The sequence below is a fragment of the Macaca mulatta genome, chromosome 17 (assembly GCF_049350105.2).
Source record: "Macaca mulatta isolate MMU2019108-1 chromosome 17, T2T-MMU8v2.0, whole genome shotgun sequence".
NCBI classification, from domain to species: Eukaryota; Metazoa; Chordata; class Mammalia; order Primates; family Cercopithecidae; genus Macaca; species Macaca mulatta.
Genome location: NC_133422.1, coordinates 97,228,507 through 97,256,335, shown reverse-complemented (window position 1 = coordinate 97,256,335; position 27,829 = coordinate 97,228,507). Strand labels below are relative to the sequence as shown.

General features: G+C 38.4%; 1 protein-coding gene across 10 annotated transcripts in view; it reads right to left on the bottom strand.

The window, feature by feature from the left end:
• Nucleotides 1-27,829, bottom strand: part of TPP2 (tripeptidyl peptidase 2) — an 83,668-nt gene that overhangs the window by 46,863 nt on the left and 8,976 nt on the right. For 6 of the 10 annotated variants that reach the window (XR_001440922.3, XR_003724179.2, XM_015121404.3 and 3 more), the window contains exons 3-10: nucleotides 19,285-19,380; nucleotides 16,969-17,073; nucleotides 14,623-14,747; nucleotides 10,141-10,304; nucleotides 6,322-6,476; nucleotides 5,258-5,334; nucleotides 2,438-2,565; nucleotides 1,864-1,963 (exon numbers count right to left, since the gene is read on the bottom strand). Coding sequence is in view for 8 of the 10 variants with exons in the window: in XM_015121404.3 (XP_014976890.1) it covers nucleotides 1,864-1,963; nucleotides 2,438-2,565; nucleotides 5,258-5,334; nucleotides 6,322-6,476; nucleotides 10,141-10,304; nucleotides 14,623-14,747; nucleotides 16,969-17,073; nucleotides 19,285-19,380 (950 nt within the window). In the remaining 2 variants the exon portion in view is untranslated. Of the gene's footprint in view, nucleotides 1-1,863; nucleotides 1,964-2,437; nucleotides 2,566-5,257; nucleotides 5,335-6,321; nucleotides 6,477-10,140; nucleotides 10,305-14,622; nucleotides 14,748-16,964; nucleotides 17,074-19,284; nucleotides 19,381-27,829 lie in introns of all 10 variants that reach the window. The other 4 variants (XM_028837276.2, XM_077973933.1, XM_077973932.1 and 1 more) reach the window with 1 other exon arrangement.

The window sequence follows — 27,829 nt, the reverse complement described above, 5'->3', positions numbered from 1 at the left end:
CCAGGCTGGTCTCAAACTCCTGACCTCAAGAGATTCTCCTGCCTCGGCCTCCCAAAGTGGTGTGGTGGGATTATAGGCGTGAGCCACTGCACCCGGCCGACATTTGGTAATATGTCTTTAAGAAATATGCCACACGTGCAAATGCCTGGAAGTAGTAGATGCTGTGTGTCTCAGTCAATGCTGATGTGAGGCAGTGTTTTCCAAAGATAACAGAACATGCTCTGCTCAGTGACCATTAGTCAATGCTTTATGTTTTGTACCATCTAATGTAATAATTAAAGCAAATTATTTCTAATAATATTTCATGTTTACGAAAAATGAAACAAATTCAATTCTTAGAACATCTGGTTTGTGAATCAGTATCTACTTTAATCCAAGCTTCCCCCATAATTCATGAACTCCTTGGTATTTTCTTAAAATAATTCTTTAAATGCTCTATGGCAAATATCAGCAAAGGCTGGTTTAAACATTCTCTAATACTTTGTTTTTACATTGACAATAAGATAAAACTTAAAATTCCAAACTCAGTTTTAGAAGAGAGTAAGTTTAATAATTTTACACTTTTATTAACTGAACATAAAACACATCAAGCTTTGCTGACTTTTGGCTCTTATCCTAAGCCACTCTTACTGAGTGTCTTCAGCTGGGCTGGCAGGGGCAGTCTACAATGACAGTGCAAAGCAAAGCTTTTTGATCCATGTGGATGTCCACAGCCTGGTTGTTTTCAATGACATTTGATAATAAACTACTAAGATTAAGTTTATTTTTTAAAGAGGAATCACCTAGAGAAAATGAGGAAGATACCTGTAACTCAAAGAATGTAACATTATTGCATCTCACCTGAACACAATTTTTCTAATCTTATCTTCCAATATTTCCCACTAATCTTATACTTCAAACATACTCAGTTACTAGTTATTTCCTCAAAAAACTTTACTCTAAAACCTGCTCATCTTTGGGTTCATGTTATTCTTGGCATATAGAACTCTTTTCTTCTGTCTCTCAACATCCTATCCATCCTTTAAGGCCAACTTCAATACCATCTCCTCCATGAAGGGGTCAAGTGATTGCTCCCACCTCTGGAGTCCCATCATACTAAAATGGCATTTGAAACTCAGATCACAGACTGTTCATTTATGCCTTGCCCACTGTAGGCACTAAGGTATTTGCTGAACTAAATTCAAAGTCTATTCTTTTTATAAATTAACTCCAAAGAGATGAATTAAAATAGGCTTTATTTTTCATAAGGTTTATGTACCCGTTGATGGTATAATGAAGAATTACATAATTTAGGACTTAATACACCTCTTGAGAAAATTAGTTCCCAGAATCAGATAAATATAGTTCAGAGGGCTTCAGGGAACCAAAAGAGATAAACTTCATTTCTCAATCAGAACTTGTTTACTTACAGATCTCACCCAAAATTGCTCAAAGTAAGTTATAACTTCAAAAACATGAGCCACAGGTATGTGGGCCCTATAACTGTGATGCTTTATAATAAAGCTCAGGGCTTTTGTTTCACCAAAGTTCAAATATCAAAAATTATTTAAAACTAGGCCATCACTACTATATAAAGATAGCCAAGTCCCCACTTTTTCTTTAGATTCTTATAAATGAAGAATTATGGATATAGGAATAAGAATTTATACTCAGAATAGTGATGTTCTCCATGTAACAACAACACTATTTCATTTATTTTAATTATCTGTCCTTGAGATAAGACTGTTAATCAAAATGAAAATACTGAAAAAAAGTAAAAACCAACAGAAAAAAACTAGCAAACTTATCTAAAACTCTGCCCTTCTCAACAATGTAAAGTTTAACCAAATATACGTACTGGTCCCGTGTTCTACCTATACCTACCTAGGTCCTCTAGAAGACCAAGTGTATTGATTTGCAGGTAATTTCTCTCTCAGTGAATACTCAGCAACCATCATATCAGGAGAAACATAAGCACCAACACCTATGGGACGGATTTAATCATTAAGAAAAGAAAACAAATAGGGATTCTGATTCTAAACCCACTGTTGGCTTGAGTGAACTGCCTAATCTCTCAACACCAGTCCTCTCTCTAATACAATGAAAGAATACAATTTAATAAGGAAACAAGGAAAGTCTACTATGTACCAGACATTTTACTAAGAACTTTGCTTTTGGATACAAAATACCTATCTCCCAGGATTATTTTACAAATTAAATATGCTAATGCACCTAAAAGCATGCGTTTATATTTCTATGAAACAACTTATTTCAGTCCACTTTAAATTACAGTCAGTTCTAGATGTGCCAGTTCCCCTACTAGACTGTAAGTTTCCTGAGGACACACTTAAAGTGTACAGTGTCTTACACGTAATAGAGATACAAGTAACATTTTATTAATTATTGTTTTTTGTTTGCTTGTTTTTAAACAAATCTATTTCTAAAACAGGAAACTAACCTATCACACTTGATGTAGTTCCACCTGGACAACCAACTGTAGACAGGCATGGACCATTATTTCCAGCACTTGAAACATAAATTATATTATGCTTCCATACTGCTTCATTAATTACTTCACAAATTCTCCTGAAAAAGAGATAATTCCTTTGAATATATAATCAGCCTCTATTCCCAAAGTGTATATAGTACCAAAACCTTGTTTAAATATATGGTTACATAAATTTTGGTACACCCACCTTTGGTGGGACATGATACAGCTATTCTAGGTGATATACCCTACTTGGGCTTCAGGGTGGGGAGGCAATTATAAGGCCATATTAAATGTGGGGAAAAATGCTAGATGTAAAACAAAAATATATGGGAAAATATACTACAAGGTAGTAAAATATTAGTAGTGACTGGGGCAATAGGTGGTTCTATTTCCATTCCCCAGTTAACATACTCCTGAAGACACACCTCAGAAGATTCATACATACAATTATGAGCAGAAATTGACCCAAAGAACTAGTATCTTTTGTGGCAAAGGTAACTAAGGCCCTAGGAAGAACTTAAGAGCAAGATTTTAAAGTGTAAGAAACCTGCTTAAAGCTTGATAGCAAACAAGAAAAATGTACTGACATTAAGTAAAGGAGATGAGGTTAGACCATGAAGAAGAAAATGAAGTTAACATTAAAAAGCTACAAGGCCATGTACAGGGCCCTTCAAAGTTGTAAGTGTGAATATCTGAGACAGGAAAGAATATCAGCAAAAGAGGACTTCAAGAGGATGAAAGTTAAAGAAGTAGAGAAAGAAATGCACTTAAGTAAAAGAAGTGAGAGAAGAGGGAAGAATGAAATGACTGATGATAACAGGGTGCATGTTACAAGGACGGTAAAGTGATGTCTCAAAAACCAGATGATAGCTTGGTGATGAGAATGGGGGAGAGATGATCAATAAGTAAGTAAATACTCAAGGTAATTTCAAATAGCTACTAATATGAAGAAAAAAAAGGAAGGTAACATTAAGGTCAAGGCCATGACACGATTTGGCAGCAAAAAGACAATGAAGGCAACAAGGAAGGAGGGGAGTGGGGGTACATCCTAGACACACTCGAATGGATTGAGGAGATGTGAAAACTGACCGAGTCAGTGAATATATGACACCAACAGTAAGTTTTGCCGATGAGATGCAAGTCACTAAAGAGAACAGCAAAATTTTAGCAATTCTGGGGGTCTGTTGGGTATGTATATACAACTGGGGATGGCTTCAGAGGGAACTGGGTTCCCACATGCACTTGGGAAAAAGAAAAAACCACATTGGTGCGTCAGGTATCGGGGGAACCCACCCCAATAGTTCAACATAGGTTCTTTTCTATTTCCCTAAATGTCGGTCGGTCTGAGAAATAAAGGGAAAGAGTACAGAAGAGAGAGATTTTAAAGCTGGGTATCTGGGCACACATCACATCGGCAGGTTCCGTGATGCCCCCCAAGCTGCGAAGCCAGCAAGTTTTTATTAGAGATTTTCAAAAGGGAAGGGAGTGTACGAATAGGGTGTGGGTCACAGAGATCACATGCTTCACAAGGTAATAAAATACCTCAAGACAAATGGACGCAGGGCGAGATCACAGGACCAGGGCAAAATTAAAAATGCTAATGAAGTTTCATGTCCCACTGGGCACGCACTGTCATTAATAACATCTTACCAGGACACAGGGTTTCAGAGCAGACAACCAGTCTGACCAAAATTTATTAGGTGGGAATTTCCTCATCCTAATAGGCCTGGGAGCACTACGGGAGACAGGGCCCCGGCTTATTTCATCCCTTATCTGCAACCGTATAAGACAGACATTCTCAGAGTGGCCATTTCAGAGACCTCCCCCTAGGAACACATTCTCTTTCTCAGGGCTGTTCCTTGCTGAGAAAAAGAATTCAGCGATATTTCTCCTATTCGTTTTTGAAAGAAGAGAAACACGGCTCTGTTCTGCCTGGCTTTCAGGCAGCCAGACCTAATGGTTATCTCCCTTGTTCCCTGAACATTGCTGTTATCCTGTCCTGTTCTTTTTTCAAGGTGCCCAGATTTCATATTGTTTTTTTTCAAGGTGCTCAGATTTCATACTGTTTAAACACACATGCTTTATGAAAAACGTGTACAGTTAATGCAATCGTCACAGGGTCCTGAGGTGACATACATCCTCAATTTATTAAGATGACAGGATTAAGAGATTGAAGACAGACATAGGAAATCACAAGAGTATTGACTGGGGAAGTGATAAATGTCTATGAAATCTTCACAATTTATGTTCAGAGATTGCAGTAAAGACAGGCGTAAGAAATTATAAAAGTATTAATTTGGGGAACTAATACAAGTCCATGAAATCTTCACAATTTATGTTCTTCTATCATGGCTTCAGCCTGTCCCTCCGTTTGGGGTCCCTGACTTCCCATAACAGTAATGATAATGATGGATAGACTGTTAGACCTAAATTGCCTGGGAAGAGAAGTGAGGATGCAGTGAATCTGACAGTGAAAAAACACCAGAGGAGTCTGTGGGTTGCACATCTCAGAAGAACTGTGAGGGAGACCTAACCAAGGAAGGGTCACAAAGGACAGCACAGGAATGCTCAGAGTTGAGACTTTAGGCATGATGCAGTGAATGGCATCAACATCATCACAGATGTGACCACAGGAATGGGGGCATGAGGCCTACAAGACACACAGTTACCATCTAACCACTGCAACTGTTCTTTCTTCCACTGTGACATTCAATCCGCTTATGAAAAACATCTAATGCTCTTCACTGGCTAAGGTTCTATGGCTAACAACTGTCAAGGAACACTCACCCAGAATTTGGCCAGTGAGTTGCTTCTCCGTAACTGTAGTTGACAAGATCACACTTATGATTTATAACTTCTATCATCTATTAAAAAGATTAAAGAGTCTAGTTTAGGCAACAATTTATAGAAACAGATTAGCCAGTAAAATAAGGGCATATATATAATCCTATAGTTTCTTAGCCAATCATATTCTAATTTATAAGTTACCTCCAGGCATATCACCATATACCTGGACATATAAGTACATAAACACAAAAAGGTAGGAGACACATAATAAAGTAGTCAATGAAAAAAAAAAGCTAGCATTTCTAGAAAAGAGTGGGGTTAGAGGGGGAGAGTGGTATAGGGAATGGAATGGTCCTTCCTAGGTTAAAAAAATCACTAAAATTAGGGCCGGGTGCGGTGGCTCACGCCTGTAATCCCAGCACTTTGGGAGGCCGAGGCGGGTGGATCACGAAGGCAGGAGATTGAGACCATCCTGGCTAACACCGTGAAACCCCGTCTCTACTAAAAATACAAAAAAAAAAAAATTAGCCAAGCGTGGTGGCGGGTGCCTGTAGTCCCAGCTACTCGGGAGGCTGAGGCAGGAAAATGGAGTGAACCCGGGAGGCGGAGCTTGCAGTGAGCCGAGATCGTGCCACTGCACTCCAGTCCAGCCTGGGTGACAGAGCGAGACTCTGTCTCAAAAAAGAAATCACTAAAATTAAATATACTTTCCTACGTTAAAATGACGTACAGAATATTAGCTGAGGTTTTAAATTCCTCTTAGGCTAGAGAAAGCTGGCTAAGAGGTCTTTCAAGTACCTCAAAATTGCTTGTTAGGAGATTTGCTAGAAATGACGAGTATGAAGTAAGTAATTTTTTCACAAAGGTTAGGCCAAATAACTTACCATAATAATATTTAATAAAAATAAAAATAAATTAGTAAATATTTTTGCTTTGTTAAACAAAGTCCTGTATAGTATATATATTTCAACGTATTCTTGGTAAACCAGGAGCACTTATAAACCTAAAAATATCCAAGATCATTAATCATTAATCTTCTGAATCAACAACTCACAAACACTCACAGCTCTTATGAGGCCTGTGCCTGTTTCCATTGTGCTTAGTCTTGTATCACCAATCTTGATGGAAAGAATTTGAGCACCAGGAGCTACCCCATTCCGTTCAGGTTCTTCTGGAAAGTGTCCAGCAGCTATACTAGCTACATGTGTCCCATGAGCTCCTAGAGACATAAAGGTGGGGAAATGACAAAACATTCTCATGGACTGAAAGATCATTCAATTCAATTTGTACATTATTAATCATGATAAAAATAATACACATTACTCTGCTACCCTGTTCATGGAAAGCAAAAACTCAAGTCACAAAGGAAAAGTATTTGCAACATATATAGCTGACAAAGAGCTTATATCTGGAATATATAAAAATCTTTCAAATTCACAATAAAAAAAGGGAGAATCCCCCCTTCAAACATTTGAAAAAGCATTTTATAAAAGAAGATATCCAAACGGCAAATAAACACATGAAAAGATGTTTAATTTCACTCGTCATCTGGGAAACGCAAATTAAGCCACAAAAAGATGCTTCTACATACCTTCTAGAATTGCCAAAATGTTAAAGGCTGACAAAAGCAAGTGTGGATGGAAGTACATACCACAAACTGCTGGCAGAAGTGAAAGCTGAACACTGCCACAGCCTATGAGCCAGCCATAACTACCTCTAGCTACACACAATACAAAAATGTGTGCACACATAACTAAGACACCCGCAAAAACGTTCATGGCAGCACTGTTTATAAGATTCAAAAACTTAAAAACAACCACAATATCCATTAACAGTACATGGTTACACGTATATCAATTCATAGAACTGACAATTATACAGCAATATATATAAACTACTACTATGTACTATGAGATAAAGCTCACAAAAATAAGGCTGAACTAAAGAAGTCACACACAGAAATGTATATTGAAATTTCATATAAATGAAAAAAAGGCCGAACCATCTGAAACTGGCACTATTTTATCATTTCTGATCATAAAAAGAGCAACATCATATGGTCCAAACTAATGTGGCAAAGGAGATCAGGTTAGTAGTTAACTGTAGGAGGTGGGAGGGTAGGTTACTGATTAGGAAGGGGCATGATGGGAGTTTCATTATGTTTTATTTCTTGACCTGAGTTACGGTTACAAAGAAGTGTCCACTTTGTGGTAATTCGAAGAGTTGTACAACTTGTGATTTGTAACTGTTTTTATACATGTTATATATAAAGTAATACTAAAACAAAAAACTAGCCTTTTAGTGAAAAAGTTTCTTAAAAGACATGAATATAGAGAAATACTCCACTACTCTCAGAAAAACAATAATACAAGCACAATGATAAATGACAACTGGCACTGGGCCTTAACGTTTGGGGACTATAGTGTGTTAGAGCTCCGGGGGAAGTAGGCAGGCATCTCTATGTGGCTTTGAATGGGGTCTGCAGCAATGTTGAGTCTCCTCTGCTCTAGCCAGATGCTGTCATGCAAGAAAACATTCACCCAACGTTGCGGATTCTGGCTTTCTTATTTTTTTCCCCAAACAAAATTGGGAAAGCACAATTTTAATGTGATTTTTTTCCAAAATACCTTACACCAGTTAGAATTACTACTATTAAGACTGACCATAGCCAAGTGTTGCTGAGGATACGGAGCACCTGGAATTTTCATACACCACGGTGGAAGTGAAAAGGGTACAGTCCCCTTAGATAACAGCTTGGATGTTTCTTAACAAGTTAAATGGCCGGGCATGATGGCTCACACCCGTAATCTCAGCACTTTGGGAGTGCAAGGAGGGCAGATCACAAGGTCAGGAGTTTGAGACCAGCCTGGCCAACATGGTGAAACCCTGCCTCTACTAAAAATACAAAAACTAGCCAGATGTGGTGGTACGCGCCTGTAATCCCAGCTACCCAGAAGGCTGAGGCAGCACAATCACTTGAACCTGGGAGGCAAAAGTTGCAGTGAGCCAAGATTGTGCCACCTGCACTCCAGCCTGGGCGACACAGTGAGACTCTGTCTCCAAAAAAAAAAAAAAGAAAAAAGAAAAAAAGAAAAGAAAAGAAAAAAGGTAAGTACATATTTACCATATCCAACTAGTTCTCTCAGCTATCAGCCCCAAAATAAATAAAAATATATGTCGACAGATACCAAAACAATCTAAATGTCCATCAATGGGAAGCTGGATAAACAAACTGTGGTGTAGCTATATAAAGAACTATTACTCAGAAATAAAGAGCCAACTTTATAATCATAACATGAATGAATCTCAAAATCATTATGCTGAGTGAAGGAAAGAAAACAGTATTTTTTATTCCACTTCCATAAAATTCTGGAAAGTGTGAAATACTCTGGAGTGACAGAAAACAAATCAGCGGTTTCCTGGGATGTGGGTGGAGAGAGGCTGGATAATAAAGAGAACAAACTTTTGGGGGTAATGAGTATGTTCATTACCTTGATTGTGGTGGTTTCCTGGATATATTTACATATTTACATAAAAGTTTATCAAAGTATATACATGTATGTATGTGACGTTTTTGTACTGAAGCTATACCTCAATGAACTGGGAGGTAGGAGGGGGGCATTAAAGAGTTAAAGTCATTCCACTTCATTCTCCTTTCTCCCCCCACCCAAGGAGGGAGAACCTCCCCCAGAAGTAGCCATCATCCTACTTTGTGCATAATCTTTCCATCTATATATTTAACATTTTCACCATACAAACACACATATCCATAAACACTGCACAGTACTATTAGGCATGTTTTAGAGTTCTACATGTTTTATCATCAATATAATTTATGTATTGGGGTTCATACATATAGCATTTTGATTGCTATATAATACATTCAGCCCTCTGGATCCACAGGTTCCACATCAACTAGATGCAATTTAACCAACCACAGATCAAAAATATAAATATTAAAAAAAATAGTATAACAACTATTTATATAGCACTTACATACTATAAGGTATTAGAAGTCATGTAGAGATGACTGAAAGCATATGGGAGAGCATGTGTGTAGGTTATACACAAACACTACATCATTTTATATCAGGTACTTGAGCATCCAAGGGACATTCTAGAACCAATCCCCCCAGATACCAAAGGATGACTGTATGATAGTAAGAATAACACACAGTTGTTGAAAAAATCTGTTTTTTTGTTAATAGGTATTTAGTTTCCAACTTTTTGGAAATCACACAACGCCATAGTGAGGATTCTTTTATCTGATTCTCTGTACTCATGGGTGAATTTCTCAAGAGTTAAGATTTTGAGGCAACATTGCTGTTCATAAGATAAATTCTACTGATGGATTTTTTTTGAGATGGAGTTTTGCTCTTGTTGCCCAGGCTGGAGTGCAATGGCACAGTCTTGGCTCACTGCAACCTTTGCCCCCCAGGTTCCCCAGGTTCAAACGATTCTCCTGCCTCAGCCTACCAAGTAGCTGGGATTACAGGCATGCACCACCACACCCAGCTGATTCTGTATTTTTAGTAGAGACGGGGTCTCTCCATATTGGTCAGGCTGGTCTCAAACTCCCAGCCTCAGGTGATCCGCCCGCCTCGGTCTCCCAAGGGATTACAGGCCTGAGTCACCGCACCTGGCCTATTGATGGATTTTCTGATGTTGGACCATGCTTATATTCTTGGACTGGATCCTATATGGTTATGACCTTAAAAAACAACATCTTGCAGGTGAATTAAATCACATTTATGATTCTGGACCTAGTCCTTTAGCTGGGATCTCTAGCTTAAAATTCTCTAGAAGGTTGCTGTGGGCTATTACAATGTACCACTTATCACCTCATATATCTATATCTCATTGGTCAATCTGAAATGGGATACCTCCGCTGGTCACAATGGAGAGCAGGTTTCCATCATCGTATATATTAACGGAGTAATTCAACATCTCAGCTGTGCCAAAAGAGCCATATTCTTGGGCTTCTTTGTAGTTTCTCAATACGGTAGATTTACTCAAGTCCCCATCTTCATTAGAATCAATGCAGGCTCTATTAATTAAAGAGAAACGGAGACAGTAAAATTTATTTTCTTATCTTTTTAAAAATCATGTAATACAGTCTCTCTGCTACTTTACTACATTACTACTTCTACCATAACAAATACAATGACTACCTGGTTTAGGCTGTTTCATAGAGCGGGCAGTAAGGATTAGGTAAGATAGCTTACAGGAACCAGTTCTTAAATCATGCACAAAGTGCTTTAAAAATACTGTCCTTCACAAAACTTTAGGTTGAAAACCACCTGAACTCTTAAGAATTAGAGCTAAAACTTGGCTTAGAGTTTTAGAGCAGTTTAGGATAGTTCAGACACGTGGCCTAGGTCTAATTTCCAGCTGCTGCTTTTAGTAATGGCTTCGAGAATCTAACAGTTTACACAAGTTCTTTGAAACTAGGTGAATTTTACTGAGCTTCAGTCCTATAGTTATAACAGACTTTTATTTATTTCTCACAAAAGCACTTTCTACATTATTTTATGGTTGTCTTCCTTCATGTTTTTTCCATTTTACTAGCATTTTAGTTTTTAAATTACATTCCAAACACTTTAGAAGATAGCCTGATTAAAACAAAATACACCTAACATTCAAAAAGTCATAAATGAAATGAACATCATTAAAAGTTCAATATTATGTTTTTAGCTGTAAGTATGTTTTAGCTGCAAGAACTGTTTTTTTTTTTTTTTTTTTTTTGAGACGGAGTCTCGCTGTGTCTCCCAGGCTGGAGTGCAGTGGCATGATCTCGGCTCACTGCAAGCTCCGCCTCCCGGGTTCACGCCATTCTCCCGCCTCAGCCTCCCAAGTAGCTGAGACTACAGGCGCCGCCACCACACCTGGCTAGTTTTTTGTATTTTTAGTAGAGACGGGGTTTCACCATGTTAGCCAGGATAGTCTCGATCTCCTGATCTCGTGATCCACCCGCCTCGGCCTCCCAAAGTGCTGGGATTACAGGCTTGAGCCACCGCGCCCGGCCAAGAACTGTGTTTTAACAAGCTATGCAAGTCAGTCAAAATTGCCAAGTAAATTAATGGAAGCCTATTGGTAGAGCACAGAGAGAAGATTTATCATAAATACTGAAGCATATTTCATTAACAAATTACAACACTTTGGAAAAAAGGATTCTTAAAAATTTGTTTTTATGCATGCCCTAATGTGACTGATGTCATTTCAAATAATCCAGAATATACCAACGTATAGGAAACTAAACACTTATGGGGAAAATGAAGCAAACAGCAAACAAGTCACGTATTAAAACAGAATCAGGCTTGAGACTGGTTGGTAAAATGCATGTTGCCAAATCTTCCATATGCTACAGAAAGTAGCACTTGTCTCCAAAATGTATGCAATCGGCCAGCATCCATCCTGGAAGTCATCCATGAAGTCCTCCCTCTGCCCTTCCCCAGCCCATCTAACTGCACAGTCCTATCTCCACAATGTGTCTGCCTATTTCCACTGTCTCTTCCTTATCTCTGTTGCCTGACGAGCTGATGGCCTGCTCTGCCTCTACGTTTGACTCCTGCTTTTTAAAACCTTCCATGTCTTCCAATGGCTCTTAACACTGAAACTCCAGAGCAAGGCCCCTAATAATCATCTGCTCACCTCCCTTACCTCTTGCTCCCATCATATCCTTTGTGGCCACACCAAACTTCTCACAGTTCCTCCAACATCCTCCGGATCTTTCCCCCACCCTTTCTACCTCTCTGCTTAGTTTACTGTGATGATCCTTCAAGTCTCAATTTAAGATGTCATTGCTACTTTTGGGAAATCTTTCTCAATGCTTCCTAGACTGGTTCAGACGTTCCCAACACTTGCTTCCATGGAGTCTAGAGTCCATAGAGTAGCTTCTATAGTGTCAACCTGATACAAAGAAGGTACTCAATAAACATCTGCCACGATTAAAGAATTAATGAAATCATCATCTTTAACAACATTCTCACAGCAAATACAGTGACACATTCCACAGGTCAGTTTCTTATAACCACCATCATTGGAGTGACTCAACAATACAACCAACACATCAAAACATAAATTACTACTGACTTCCCTAAATAACTCGACAGGAGAACTATGAATGTGGTGCAAGGTTATAAGTTTCTGAAGGTCTAGTTGGCTGAATTCAAGTAGTAGTTAGAATACAGAGAAAGGATACGAAAATGAGGCTCATACACAGAGCAGGGTACATGTAAGCTGGGAGGATGATGAGGAAAGACTTTTGTTTTACGTATTTCTCGACCTTTTTACACATCTCTCAATTTTCTATGGAAAGAAGATAGAGCTTTCATCAAGAAACTAAAGGAAACATGACATAAGCAAGGTCAAAACCCACCGTAAAGAAATCAACTAATAGCTTCTCCTTTATGTAATCCTCTGTAAACACTGCTTCTCTCAACCAGTTTTTGTTCCATTTGGAGTGACAGTGAGTCTGAGGCTCTGCGTCCTGACAGATGCTCAGAGCAGAGTCATCTGAGGCCACCCGTTAAATGCAGAGATATGCGCTTAACAATTAGCAGAAATGTGGAAGAGAGAGCACCCGCTGGACATTCGTCATCAAACAAAACAAAACAAAAAACCCAAAGTACTTAAAAGAACAGTTCACTTTACCTCCCTTCGGAAATGGTTGGCATTTTTGAAATGTGAAATGAGAACATCTGCAGACAGGACTGGATTAACCTTATGTACCCTGGGATCTTCAAGGTTCTCTTCAAAAAATTTTGATCTAACCTGGAGATCAAAGCCCTACAGGATATACTGTATTATGCAAAGAAGTTACATTTTATCTAGTACCACCTGAAAGTATAATTATGCCATATTCATTTATTATAATAAAATGTTCTAAAATGTTATTCTAAGATTTCAGATTTTATTTCATTTAATGTTAGATTAAATTTCATTTCTAACTCAAAAACTCTAAACAAAACCCTTAGAATAGTTATCAACAAACTGCTACAAGTGAGTCACTTTATCAAGTACTGTGAAGACCAAGGAAACCCTGTGGAAACACACACTGGCACCCTGAACATCCTGACTCCGGATTCCTTTTCCTAGGACAAAGTCATCTGCAGTGTTTTCAGAACCTAGAGCAAACACTTTAAATGAAAACACCTACTGCCTCACTACTCAATCCCTGCTAGTATTTTAGTATTTCTCTAAGTCCTTTTGTCGTATATACTTTCCTAAATATGCGGTTTTGTATTTAGCATTTTCCTTGAATTTAACCTTGCCTCCTTCCCCACACTAAAACGCACCTAAGGCTTATCACTGAGTGTGACTGTATCATGTTACCCCAGATGGTGGATGTACCAAGGTTTATTATTCTTTATAAAGCCTCTAAAAAATAATTTTTCAAAACATGCATGCATGTGCACACATCAAAACAACATATGTGAATACACATAAAAGTGCATTAATATTTAATATCATCTAGATTGAAAGTTATGTGCAGCAGTCATTTTATTAACACCATCGTCCCCAAATTGAGCCGAAATTTCTCATTCAACTGAACATTGTATATACCTTTGATTAAAGATGAGAGTACCTGCACACGTGGGAGAAGGGTGCATTGTGAAGGTAAACAATTGCGAGAGCAGTGAGGAAGCTGTCATGGCATGATCTGTATCTGCCCCACCCTGTGATGCAATTCTTTGCATATAAGCAGGGACACAGACTACAAGTAATTCTTGACTACAAGTTTAAGAAATAGTCCCTGTTTTTTATTTTGCAGAAATCCTAAAGCACACATATGGCTAAATATGTGTATTAACATGTCTTCCTGTTTTCATGCAGATAGTAACTCAAGAAGGCAGACTAACCAACTCCAAGAAGCACTATGCAGTATATAAGGCACTAAAAAAGAAACTGAAAAACGTACATGATAGGTAACTTGGTATAAATCACATTATTATTATTATTTTTCAGTTTTAGTACTAGAAACAGCAGCAGCAATAATAGCATACACTGATTGCTTACTATATCTAGAAACATCAAATTTAGTTTTCTCAAAGCCCTGTAAGTACCACTATCTCAAGTAACAAATGAGAAAACATTTACAAAAATACAGATGGCCAACATACTAATAAATTATTAATGAAATAGGTTTCTTTAAATCAGATAAAATTCAGGTTTAGTGTCAAAAATCATAACTAGAAGTTCAAGGGGCTTGTCCAAAACGACCCAGATTTGGCCCTCAAATGATTCTGCTGAGTGATACTGTCACGAATAAACCAAAATTTTGTGCAGCTCTGAGCACTTAATGTTCTTCAGAGTAGATAAGAAAACATTTGTAAATGAAGATCTATAAAATACATCAAGTTTACCTCCAGACTTCACCATCATGCCACACCAAGCAGTCATATACAGGGCCAGGATCGCTGTATTTCTTCTCAAAAGAATTCAGCAATTCCACTTGACTTTGAAGCTCCTCCTTGATGAGTTTATTTGCCTAGTCAATTGGAAAACTGATTAACATTAGTACATTCTGTACTTCTGAAAGTTGTATTAACATACAACAAAAGATACAATGTTAATCAATAGTAAATTTATTTTACCCTGAAAAAATGTAAGAAAATTTTGTTCTATCTATGCAACTTGTCATTCAATGAAGCAGATACCCATTCATACAGTAAAGATCTAAACAACAGTTATTTTACTCAATCTCATTTACTCACTCACTAGGCCTGCTTTGGGAACTACATTGTGCTACATGTTGGTGATTACCTTTAGCCAAGATATGCTTGTTACGTATTTCTCATCTAACTCATTTCCAAAAGCAACTCTAAAACTGCTACAAAATAGGTTATCTATTGACTTTCAGATTTTTATATCAGGACCTTTTCTATCTCAAATTTATTTTCTTAAGAATCCAAATAAATAATAAAACCCATGAATCATCTTATCTCTTTTAGAAACTGCTATGTTAAAAAGAAACACTTAATGGGGTAAGTGAAACCTTATTTTAGCTCTGTGGTCATTAATAAAACCAAGTACTTTACATTCGATAATGTACAAACTAGACAACAACTGGCACTAGCATGTGTTACCTCTCCAAAACATTTCTCTAACCTAGAGTATATATAAAAAATAAGTTAGGTACTCAAATAATTAGGGAAATGACTGGTTTAAACAGAAATAAGCTGGGAGATAGAAAGGCATATAAATACTGATATTAAGACGAATAATATCTCTAGACTCACTATGTTACTATATTAAGATCCAGCAGGGGTTGACAAATCATGGTGCATGGGCCAAATCCAGCCTGTGACAAAGTTGTGTAAATGAAGCTTTACTGGAACATGGCCTTCCTGGTTCAGTTACATATTGCCTATGTTTTCATGATACAAGGGGAGTGTTGCGTAGTCATAAGAGAGTACTAAAAATATTTACTATTTGGCAATTTATAGAAAAAGGTAGCAGTCTTTGATCAAGAGCACCTAATATTGCTTAAAATCAATCTGCCTTCTATAAATAGCATGGTGTGAGTATTAACCTAGAGGAAAGAAATATGGATTCAATTCAGAAACTTAGCTGTGCAATCCTGAGCAAGTTATTTGTCCTTATGATAATCTGAGGCTGTCACATCAGAAACTAGTAGGATAGCAAATTATCTTGGCCAATGATTACTAAATTCCACGCAAATCACAATCATGTAAAGCCTACCACAAATATCGATGTTATTTCTCATCCCACATAGTAAATCAGAATTATCAAGGGATAAAGCCCAGAAATCTTAATTACTTTTAAAATAATTCAGGTGATTTAGAAATAATCAGTTCATCAGTATCAGTTCCATAAATCAGTATATGGGAACCAAGGACTACACCCTCTCATGTTTTGAAACAAGGACCATGAGGTCTAACATATTAACTGAAAAATGAAGTATTCTGAAATCCCTTTTTAGAAAAGTGACAATAATACATATAATTAGAGAATACATAGGCCAGGCACGGTGGCTCACGCCTGCAATCCCAGCACTTTGGGAGGCCAAAGTGGGCAGATCACGAGGTCAGGAGTTCAAGACCAGCCTGGCCAACATGGTAAAACCTCGTCTCGACTAAAAATGCAAAAAAAAACCAAACAAACAAACAAACAAAAATTAGTTGAGTGTGGTGGCACATGCCTGTAATCCCAGCTACTTGGGAGGCTGAGGCAGGAGAATAGCTTGAACCTGGAAGGTGGAGGTTGCAATGAGCCGAGATCACACCACTGCACTCTAGCCTGGGACAGAGCGAGACTCCATTTCAAAAAAAAAAAAAAAAAGAAAAAAAAACAACAAAACATACTATATAGTTCCATTTTACACAAATCAAAGTAGGCAAAATCATCTGCAGTGTTAGAAGTCAAGGCGGTGGTTGTCTTTGGGAAGAGAAAGGGAGCAGTGATGAGGAAGGGGCACAAGAGAAATTCCCAGGTGCAACTTTCATGGGAGAATTCATAACTAAACACAATTTTTGTACTTTTACCCTATATGTATTATATGTTAAGTTTTAAAAATTCATACACATGTACATTGACTTGAGGATAAAGGAAAAATTAGTAAAATTAACTAACTTAAAAGAAAATTTGTGAAAAAAGAAAACTTGTGAAAAACAGTCTATTAGTTCTCTAAAAACTCTATGGGAATATGGTTCTAGGGTAATGTTTAAATGAAATCGACTAGCACCAACTTGAGAAGACCCGTTGTTGGCAACATCAAATTCTTCCTGTTTTCTACAGGCTTCTGCAAGGGCCACTCTGTGAACAGGGTCCCAGATCTTTTCCTTCCGTTCTTTCTGCAAAGAGAGAAAAATTGTTATAATTAGGCTGACAAATGCTCAGGTAAACCTAGACAGGCATTTGTATGTGAACTTTGTTGTTACAGCTGTGGTGCTACACAATTCTCATAGAGAGGTTTTAAAAAATCATTTCTGGCTGGGCGTGGTGGCTCACGCCTGTAATCCCAACAATTTGGAAGGCTGAGGTGGGCGGATCACCTGAGGTCAGGAGTTCGAGACTAGCCTGGCCAACTTGGTGAAACCTCGTCTCTACTAAAAATACAAAAATTAGCTGGGTGGGGTGGCAGGTGCCTGTAATCCCAGCTACTTGGGAGGCTAAGGCACGAGAATAGCTTGAACTCAGGAGACGAAGGCTGCAGTGAGCTGAGATTGAGCCACTGTACTCCAGCCTGGGCAACAGAGTGAGACTCTGTCTCAAAAAGAAAAAAAAATCATTTCTAATGAAGAGGATAAAGCCATGGATCACTTATTAAAAACTGGTTAGTCAATTCATTGCACCTACGGTTTAAGAGAAGTTTACCAAGACATATCCAGATGTATTGTTGTGTGTCATATTCCCCAATTTAAAACCTTCTCTTCTCCAGGAATACCTAGTACTACCTCAGAAAACTGACTGAATTCCCAGTCATTAAAAGGAAGAAAATGTTGTATTCTGGGCCCATACAAAATTGGGAAATGCCATAAGCCTAGCAGAGGACTAGATTAAGACTACAGCTGCACTTTGACAGATAATGCAGGCTTCCTCAATTTCCTCCCTCTCTATTTTTTTTCCATCCTCTTTGACTTGATAGGGTTCTGTATTACTGAAATTGGTTTTAACCTTATCTCCAGTGTCTTTAACTCATGGTATCTCCCCACACAGCTAAAGGAACAGTCCACGTTACTTTAACAACACTATATTTGCATATTAAATTATATCCTATCAACACAGCTGATTAAATTTAATAAACTGTATAAAATGCAGTCATGCAATGGTTCACACCTGTAGTCCCAGCACTTTGGGAGAATGAGGCAGGTGGATCACTTGAACCCAGGAGTTCGAGACTAGCCTGGGCAACATGGTGAAACCCCATCTCTACAAAAAATACAAAAATTAGATGGGTGTGGTGGTGTGTGCCTGTAGTCCCAACTACATGGGAGCATTGCCCAGGAGGTTGAGGCAGTTATTAGCTGTGATCATGTCACTGCATTCCAGCCCGAAATTTTAAAATAACATATTATGCAATAAAAGTTATATGCATTATTCTTGTTTATTTTGCAGAATGATGAGAAACTGACAAATAAGGTAATCTGAGTAACTTCTTACGCTTCACAGGCCCTTGGGGAAATAACACTACAGAGGCAAGGGCCCATACATCTTATTCATCAGGCTCACTTCCCAAGATTATACCTTATCTTACAGCTGCAACCCTGGACTTGTATTAGGTACTTGTATTAGCTACTTGTACCAGCATTCTCAACACAGTAGTCACTAGCCACATGACACTATTTAAACTTAAATTTTAAAATATGACATAAGATAAAATTTCAATTCCTCAGTCACACTAGACATATTTCAAATTCTCAATAGCTACACAGCTAGTGACTACCATAATGGTCAGAGCAGAAACTGAACATTTCAAACATTTCCATTATCACAGAAAGTTTACTGAACTGTTTTAAAGCAGGCTCTTTATCATTCTGCTTACCACTCTTATTTTTCTAACGGCACACTGGTGCTTCTTACACTTCAGCAGTTTTAGGTCTGATTAACACTTACCTTAATACTAAATGATGACTAAGTGGGAGCAAGAAGGCTAGTTAAACAGGGGAGGGACATTATCACAGAAACTACAGGAACAGAAACGAAAAGGTGGTCTGGACTTTGAATTCACTGTCTTTAGCCTTTTTCAAGTAAAAAAGTCCTTCAAAAATCCAGCGAAAGCTATATCCCATCTCCCAGAAAAAAACACAAAAATCTGAATATAATTTCAGTGTATTCACAGATTCCCTAAGCTTATCCATGTACTCAAGATTAAGAATCACGACTTTACATGGATGACATTCCATTGAGCAGAATTTTTAAGCAGTCATTGTTTGAAAGCCACCAACCCCCCAAAAAACTAAGAGTTAATAAGATTTTATGAAATATTTCTTCAGTAGGAATAAAATCTGAGGAAGAAGACAAGTCAGAAGAATATAAGTCATTGGTACCAGATTGTACATTACCTGTATCCTTTCCTTGAGAGCCTTAGGATAGAAGTCATAGCCATTTTTTATGCCAATATGATATTTGCCTGAGGGATTTGTCCAGCTTGCAGGAATCTACAGAAAAAAAAAAAAAAAAGGGTAACCTGTTCATTCACTAAATGCTTTCCAATTCCAATGATACACTACTGAGCAAAAAAGTATATTACTTCTACTCTAACAAGCTTAAATTGGATAAGGATGCTCATGTATGACAACAATGTGTTTAATACTCTTAAGTAGTTAATGTCTCACTTTTTTTCTTGTCCATAAATAATTCAACTAGAATAATACCTTTCATTTATACACTGTTTCGTAAAAAGTGCTTTCAACATACACTGTCTCAATAAACCATTAAAATCTGGTAATAATCTTTTAAACTATCTCAAAGTATTTTAAAACACTTTAAACTTTTAGTAGAGCGATGCACACAGTATGCTTAGTTTACAAATAGAGAAAGCAAAGCAGCAGAGAAATCAAATCACTTGCCCGAACAACAGGAAAGTTGAAAACTGGAACCCAGTTCTATCATGGAAATCAAAAATTCTGTATAAAGGATATGGGATTTAAAGTCAGATAAATCTGGCTCTGAATCCAAACTCTATCACTAACTAGAAGGAACCCACAGGCTTCTACTTCGTTATCTGTAAAAAGAAGAAAATCTCTACCTTATTCTTGTGAACAACAAAGTGAACTGAGCGTCAACCAACATGAATCATCAATCAAGAAAATGTAGGGTATTTATACTCTTTGCAATCATGGAACCGTGGTCATCAAAACCAGCTTTTAAATATGTATAAATGACAAGGTTGAAACACGCAGAGCTGGTAGCCTCATCAATCCTCAGTTGTGCAGTATCTTTAACTCATCCCCATGTCCTTCATCCAATTACTTCCCAGGCAGAAAACTTTTGGATGAAATTTCCTCACAACTAAATAGAGGAAAACAATCATTCACAGAGCTTCAAGGAGCTATTAATACTACGTAGTGACCTTTTGAAGGCCTATGTGCTATTAATCACTTTCAAATCAACTGGATGTCTGGAGAATGTGTAATTTCAAACATGTTGGCATACAAGCTAGCACTTTTCACTCAAAACTTAACCTTCTTTAGAGAATAGGAATTCTGAACTTTAACGTTTTTGCAACAGCCCATGGCAAAACAGTAAAGCACTGCAACAACAAAATGGGAAGTAGTCATTAGCTTTTAAATTCAGAGTATTTATTCACCCGTGTCCCCTACACAGGTGGCTTTGTAACCCTTGGCAAGCAGCAACTTCTTTGTACAAAGACATTACAGAAAATCATGAAATGCCAAAAGATTAAATGAAGTAACTAATTAAAATAACTGCAAAATAGAAAGGCGTTAAGTTATATATAATCACACAATAAAAACAATCCAACAGAATTTATATTTAAATATAAATGAGATCCAAGTCTGCACGGTTCATGGAAAGATACTTCTCAAATCACAACTATGTATTTTTCCTTACCACGAAGACAGACTAGTTACAAAAAGTACACCAAAAAAAATCATATAAAAGTTATAATCAGGGCTATCTAACTTTAGGCGAGTAAGAGTAAAGCTAACTTTATGAGGCAATTATGAAATTTTATTTTGCATATTTGAGTATTCTACATAAAGTTATTTTTATTTCTAAGAATAAAATCTTTACATTTGACCATTTTAAGTTGGTATCTTAAAAATAGTTCTAATTACACAGTAACTACAATGTATTAAGACTGATTTTCATATGATACAAGTAATCTTTTTAATTACCAATTACACCTCATTTCTCTGACTCTCTTAAAGAGAGGATGCCTAACAAATCGAACATTTTTCTTAATGGGCCAAGTGTCACCTGAGTGTTAGGGTACCATGTGGTGAAGCCCTCTTAGAAGCTTTTTTTGCTTCCAAATGATTTCAGTCTTGCCAGCCTCATCACACAGGCCAGGGCACATGCACACTGTTTCCTTTGGCTGTCACTGCATCTAAGTACCATGCTGAATCTGGCCAAGTCATTCAATATACCTGGATTTATCTTTATTTATTTAAAAAAAAAAACAAAACCAAAAACATTTAAGACTAAGTGTTGATTTTTAAAATGACTTCCAGTTAAATGTGGTAAAAATGAAAAAAATTCCAAAATGCTACTAAAATTAGAATAAAGGTGGGGGAAGCATCCAAAAACAAAGGGACAAAGAGAATATGAAAGAGACTTTAGAAGCTCACCACATTTTGAAGGGTGCCAACTGAAAAGAAGGCACTAAAAATTAGAGTGAAAATTGTGGAATACATGGTGCTGGGTGAAAATTGTGGAATACATGATGCTGGGACAACTGGGTCTTCTTACAGAAAAAAGTAAACAGAACTCTTCAAATTAAGCATATAAAATCAATTCCAGGTGAATTCTAGAACAAACGAGAAAAGCTGTGAAACTTCTTAGAAATATAGGAGAATATCTCTATGATCATGGGGTCAGAAAACACTTGTTATACACTGCTAGTGGAAATGTCTTTTTGTAATTTTTTTGAGAAGGAGTCTTGCTCTGTCGCTCAGGCTGGTGTGCAGTGGTGCCATGTTGGCTCACTGCAACCTCTGCCTCCCAAGCTCAAGTGATTCTCCTGTCTCAGCCTCCCTAGTAGCTGGGATTACAGGCACGCACCACCCTGCCTGGCTAATTTTTGTATTTTTAGTAGAGAGGGGGTTTCGCCATGTTGGTCTGGCTGGTCTTGAACTGCCGACCTCAGGTGATCCACCTGCCTTGGCCTCCCAAAGCGCTGGGATTACAGGCGTTAGCCACTGCGCCCGGCCTGGAAATGTCTTTCAATACAAACACTTGGTCAAGGAGATGTCCTGTCCAATCAAAAAACACACAGTTGGAAAAACTGTTTGGCATGACCTAGTGACATATCTCCATGATTCAGCAATTCTACTCCTAAGAACACATCCTGGAGACATCCACACACATGTGCACAGGATACACACACATCACAGCAGAATGGATAGAATGTGGTAGGTACAAACCATGGCATACTGCACAGCAATGAAACTGATAAATCATTGCTGCCCGTGACAACACAGGCAAGTCTTACGAAACTGAAATCTCACAACACCAAGGGAAAAACGATGTATGACGAAATTTTATGAATGAAATGAGACTGTTCATGTAAAGTTCAAAACTGAACAATATATTTTATGTAGCCACACAGATGTGGTAAAACTACACACAAAAAAGCAAAGGAATGATTATCACAAAAGTTGAAATAGGCTGTGCTGTAGGAGGATGCAGGAAGTTTCTGATGTACGGCAATACTCTTTATCTTGATCTGGGTGGGTACCATGGTGTTAGCTATACTATTCATAAAACTGTATATATGTGTTTTATGTACTTTATGTATGTATATTTTATAGTAAAAGGTTTTAAAGTTATATTCCCCTTTCGTACTTTCATCTGCTCATGGCAATACCATAGGCCATAAGTAGCTTACCATTGGTTTCTCAAGGAGGCCTAGGAATGTCATTCTCAGAGAATGAGGTTACTGAAGTGTTCAAAGCACGTAACAGTTATCTTAAACTGACAGAAAAATAAAAAGTCTGTTAGCAGTTTACGGGCTATGTGAAAAAAATAGACTATAAACATTCAATTCATTTCAAAGCATGATGGCTGCGTGCGAAGGCTTACGTCTATAATCCCAGCACTTTGGGAGGCCGAAGCGGGTGGATCACCTGATGTCAGGAGTTCGAGACCAGCCTGGCCAAGATGGTGAAACCCCATCTCTACTAAAAATACAAAAAATTAGCCGGGCTTGCTGGCAGGCGCCGATAATCCCAGCTACTTGGGAGGCTGAGGAAGGAAAATTGCTGGAACCCAGGAGACGGAGGTTGAAGTGAGCTGAGATTACGACACTGCCCTCCAGCCTGGACGACAGAGCGAGACTGTCTTAAATAAATAAATAAATAAATGCATGACTACATCAAAGAAACTTGAAGACTTCATTGTGCTGCTTTCTAAAAACTGTGTACCAAAGAGTTGCAGAGATGCAAGTAGAATCCCAGTGATTAATAATTTTTCCTTTTATTGATTACTGCAAAATATCTAAACACCTGCACATCTCTGAAAAAAATTAAACTGAACATGTGTGTGAGTACACTTTATGGATGGATGGAGAACAGAGTTCTAAGAAGACTGGTGGAAAATTTGTGTAAGAACACTCCCATTGCCTCATCTCACATCCCGCCCAAACTTCACCAACCAAGCAATCTCCATAGCTGAACCGGAGAAAAGCTGATACGTCAACTTTGTCAACACAGCAAAGAAGAGGTGATATGTCTTGGCTGTGTGTCTCTACCCAAATCTCATGTGGAATTATAATCCCTTCCTGTCAGGGGAGGGACGTGCTGGGAGGTGACTGGATCATTGGGGTGGGTTTCCCCCCGCTGTTCTTATGGTGATGAGTTCTTAGGAGATCTAATGGTTTAAAAATGCATGGGGGTCAGGCACGGTGGCTGACGCTTGTAATCCCAGCACTTTGGGAGGCTGAGGCAGGTGGATCACCTGAGGTCAGGGGTTTGAGACCAGCTTGGCCAACATGGTGAAACCCTGTCTCTACTAAAAATACAAAAATTAGCCGGGCGTGGTGGCAGGCGCCTGTAATCCCAACTACTTGGGAGGCTGAGGCAGGAGAACTACTTGAACCTGGGAGGCGGAGGTTGCAGTGAGTCAAGATCATGCCATTGCACTCCAGTCTGGGTAACAAGAGCAAAACTCCATCTCAAAAAAAGAAAAGAAAAATAAATAAATAAATAAATGCATGGCACTTCTCCCTTTGCTGGCTCTCTCTCCTACTCAATCATGATGAGAAAACACATCTTGTTTCCCCTTCAAGTTCCACCATGATTGCAAGTTTCCTGGGACTCCCAAGTCATGCTTCCTGTTAAGCCTGTAGGACTGTGAGTCAATTAAACCTCTTTTCTTCATAAATTCCTCAGTCTCAGGTAGTTCTTCATAGCAGTGTGAAAAGGAACTAATACAAGAAGGATGAGACATAAAAATGAGTCTGCATGACATCACTCCAGACCCCTTGCATGGTGTGGCTACCTGAATATCTACGGCCAGACTTCTTGCTCATTCCTCTCCTAAACCCCAGGTCAAATGAGCTAAGGACTTCTTTAAGGTAACAGGGCATCCCAGTGGAAAAAATACAGTGTATAGTGATATTACGGAGGTCCCCCTAAATGTTATCATTACCCTACAGTGAAACCCACCAAAAGACCCCACACAAGCAGAGGAGCTTCCAATCACTTTTTCTTGTACCTTGCTAAAATAAGACAGCCAGGAATGATTAGACACCTAAACAAAATATCTAATGTAAAAAGCAGAGAACAAGGAAAAGGAGGAGGCAGAGAAGGAGGAAGGAGAGGGTGAAGAAAAAGGGAGAAAGAAGAGAAAGCAGAATAGGAGACTAAGAAAGGAGAACAGGAGGAAGAAGAAACAATGGAGGGAAGAAACAATGAAATAGAAATAAGTTAAAATTTTATCTCAGAGATAAAATGTTGCATACATGATACAAAAATATGCTCCCAGTGAACATGAAGGGGCTTTTGCAATTAAAAATAGGCAAAATTTAAAAAAATTCACACAAGGGTTACAATGTTGAGAAAATGCTGGAAATCTCTCGGGAAGGAAAAAGATAAAGGCAGTGAAGAAAAGGAGGGTGGAAAAGAATTTAAAAACTGGAGGATCGGCCGGGCGCGGTGGCTCAAGCCTGTAATCCCAGCACTTTGGGAGGCCGAGGCGGGTGGATCACGAGGTCAGGAGATCGAGACCATCCTGGCTAACATGGTGAAACCCCGACTCTACTAAAAATACAAAAAACTAGCCGGGCGTGGTGGCGGGCGCCTGTAGTCCCAGCTACTCGGAGGCTGAGGCAGGAGAATGGCGTGAACCTGGGAGGCGGAGCTTGCAGTGAGCCGAGATCGCGCCACTGCACTCCAGCCTGGGTGACACAGCGCGAGACTCCGTCTCAAAAAAAAAAAAAAAAGAAAAGAAAAAAAAACTGGAGGATCAAGTCAAGAGGTCCAATGTGCAATTAACCAAAAACAACAAAACAATGGAGAGGAAGTTACCTATGAGAAAATGCAAAAAAATGTCTTGGAAATAAAGGACCTGAGAATTAAACTCTCTTCTTCCACATATTAATTCTACAAATAAAGACTAAGACTAGAAAAAAAAAATCAAGAAATAAAAACTATTAGCATGTTATTTTAAACTGAAGAGAATTTAATGTATCAATGCACTGCTGAAGTAGAAAACAGTAGGGGAGAGGTGTTACGGGGATTTAACTCTTTTTGTTAGAAGCCTTGTAAAAATATTTGTCTTTTTAAACTATTAAGACATACTGAACACAATTAAAAATTAAGTGTAAAAACCCACAATGAAGGGCTGAGAATACTTAATAGTAGAGCTAAAGAAATATGTCTCCAAGCTGAGAAAAGACAAACCTTATAATTTTTTTGACTTTATATAGATATCAATATTTATGATACATATATAACTCTACCTTTGAACACTAGTGATATTGTTAGTTCATGTGGTTTATCTAAAGCAGGGATTACTACAGCTATTTAAAAACAAATGAGACCACGCATGGTGGCTCATGCTTATAATACCAGCACTTTGGGAGGCTGAGGCAGGTGGATCACTTGAGGTCAGGAGTTTGAGACGAGCCTGGCCAACATGGCAAAACTCCATCTCTACTAAAAATATCAAAAAAAAAAAAATTGGCCAAGTGTCGTGGCACATGCCTGTAATCCCAGCTACTCGGGAGGCTGAGGCAGAAGAATCACTTGAATACAGGAAGCAGAGGTTGAGATGAGCCGAGATTGCACCACTGTATTTAGCCTGGGCGACAGAGTAAGACTCCATCTCAAAATTAATATAAATAAATAAATAAATAACTGAGTAATAATTTTACATGGTTCTAAGCCTGCAGGACTTACTGGGAATTCTCTCTAGTTTCCCAGAGTGCCATAACTCACAAGAATCCCAAGTTTCCCTTTGAAACATATTCTAACAATAAGGTTCACTTGGTGGAAGACAGGCCAAACTCTAGAGCAATTCAGATGGCTGAGCATTTGTAATCCGAAAATCTGAAATGCTCCATTTAAGTGTCATGTTGGCACTCAGAAAGTTCTGGATTTTGCAGCATTTCGGATTTTGGATTAGGGAGGCCCAACTGGTATATACAATGCAAATATTCCAAAATCTGAAACCTAAAACACTTCCGGTCCCAAGTGTTTCAGATAAGGGATTCTCAACCGGCAACATAAACTGGATGACTCTGACAATTGAAACTTTTTCATAGTTCCAGCGGCTGGAAGCTCAGCATCAGGGTGCCAGCATGGTTGAGGGCAGGGGAAAACCCTCTTCCTGGCTTACAGAGGCCACCTTCTTGCTGTGTCCTCATATGCCCTAGAAACAGCCTGCTCTACAGAGAGCTCTCTGGTGTCTCTTCTTACAAGGGTACTAATCCTATCCTGAGGGGACACATACTCATAACCTCATCTAACCCTAAATACCTCCCAAAGGCCCAACCTCCAAATACCATCACACTAAGGGATAGGGCTTCAATGTATGAATTTTGGCAGGGGGTAGGGACCCACATAATCAGTTCATAACACACGGAAAAGGAAGTATAACCTGGATTATTAATGGCTGCCATCTGCCCATGACAGCCAGATTTCTAAGAAGAACCAAGTCCCTCCACTAAGTGAAGGCAGGACCTAATGAGATGTCACTCCCATGATTACATTATGGTATGTATGGTGAAGGGATTTTGCAGATGTAATTAAGGACTCTGAGCAAAGCAAAAGGGAGATGATTCTCAGTGGGCCTGAACTAATCAGGTGAGTTCTTTAAAAGAAAGACTGGAGTCATCACCAAGGTCAGAGATTCTCTTACTGTCCTTGAAGAAGCAAGCTATCACGAGTTTTACAGTTGCAATGAAATGAATTTTTCCAACAATCATGTAAACTTGGAAAAGAAGCCTGAGCCTCAGCAGAGCCTTTAACCTTGACTGCAGTCTTGTGAGACCCTGAGCAGAGATCCACAAAAAGCCATGCCTGGACTCCTACCCCATGGAATCAGGGATATAATAAATACAGAAATACACAAGGTTTTAGGCTGCTAAGTCTATGGTACTTTATTACACGGCACAGACAACCAATATGCTGCCACAAAAAGTTTATTTGAAAGACAAGGCCTAAGTACAATTCAGATAGATGGTAAAAGGTGGGAAAAGCTAACTAAATAATCATAATTTTATATTCCAAACTAATTCTGCTTATTGCTTTAAATGATAGAGTACAGGATCACAAATTATTGCCATCCTTCATGTTCCTTAGCTCATGAGCCGCTCTGTGCTTGTTTTATACTTATTTTTCATGTTTAGCTTACCCAGGCCTTTCTACCAAGGACATAGAATAAGACAAAGCTGGTAGGCCAGGCACCATGGCTCACGCCTAT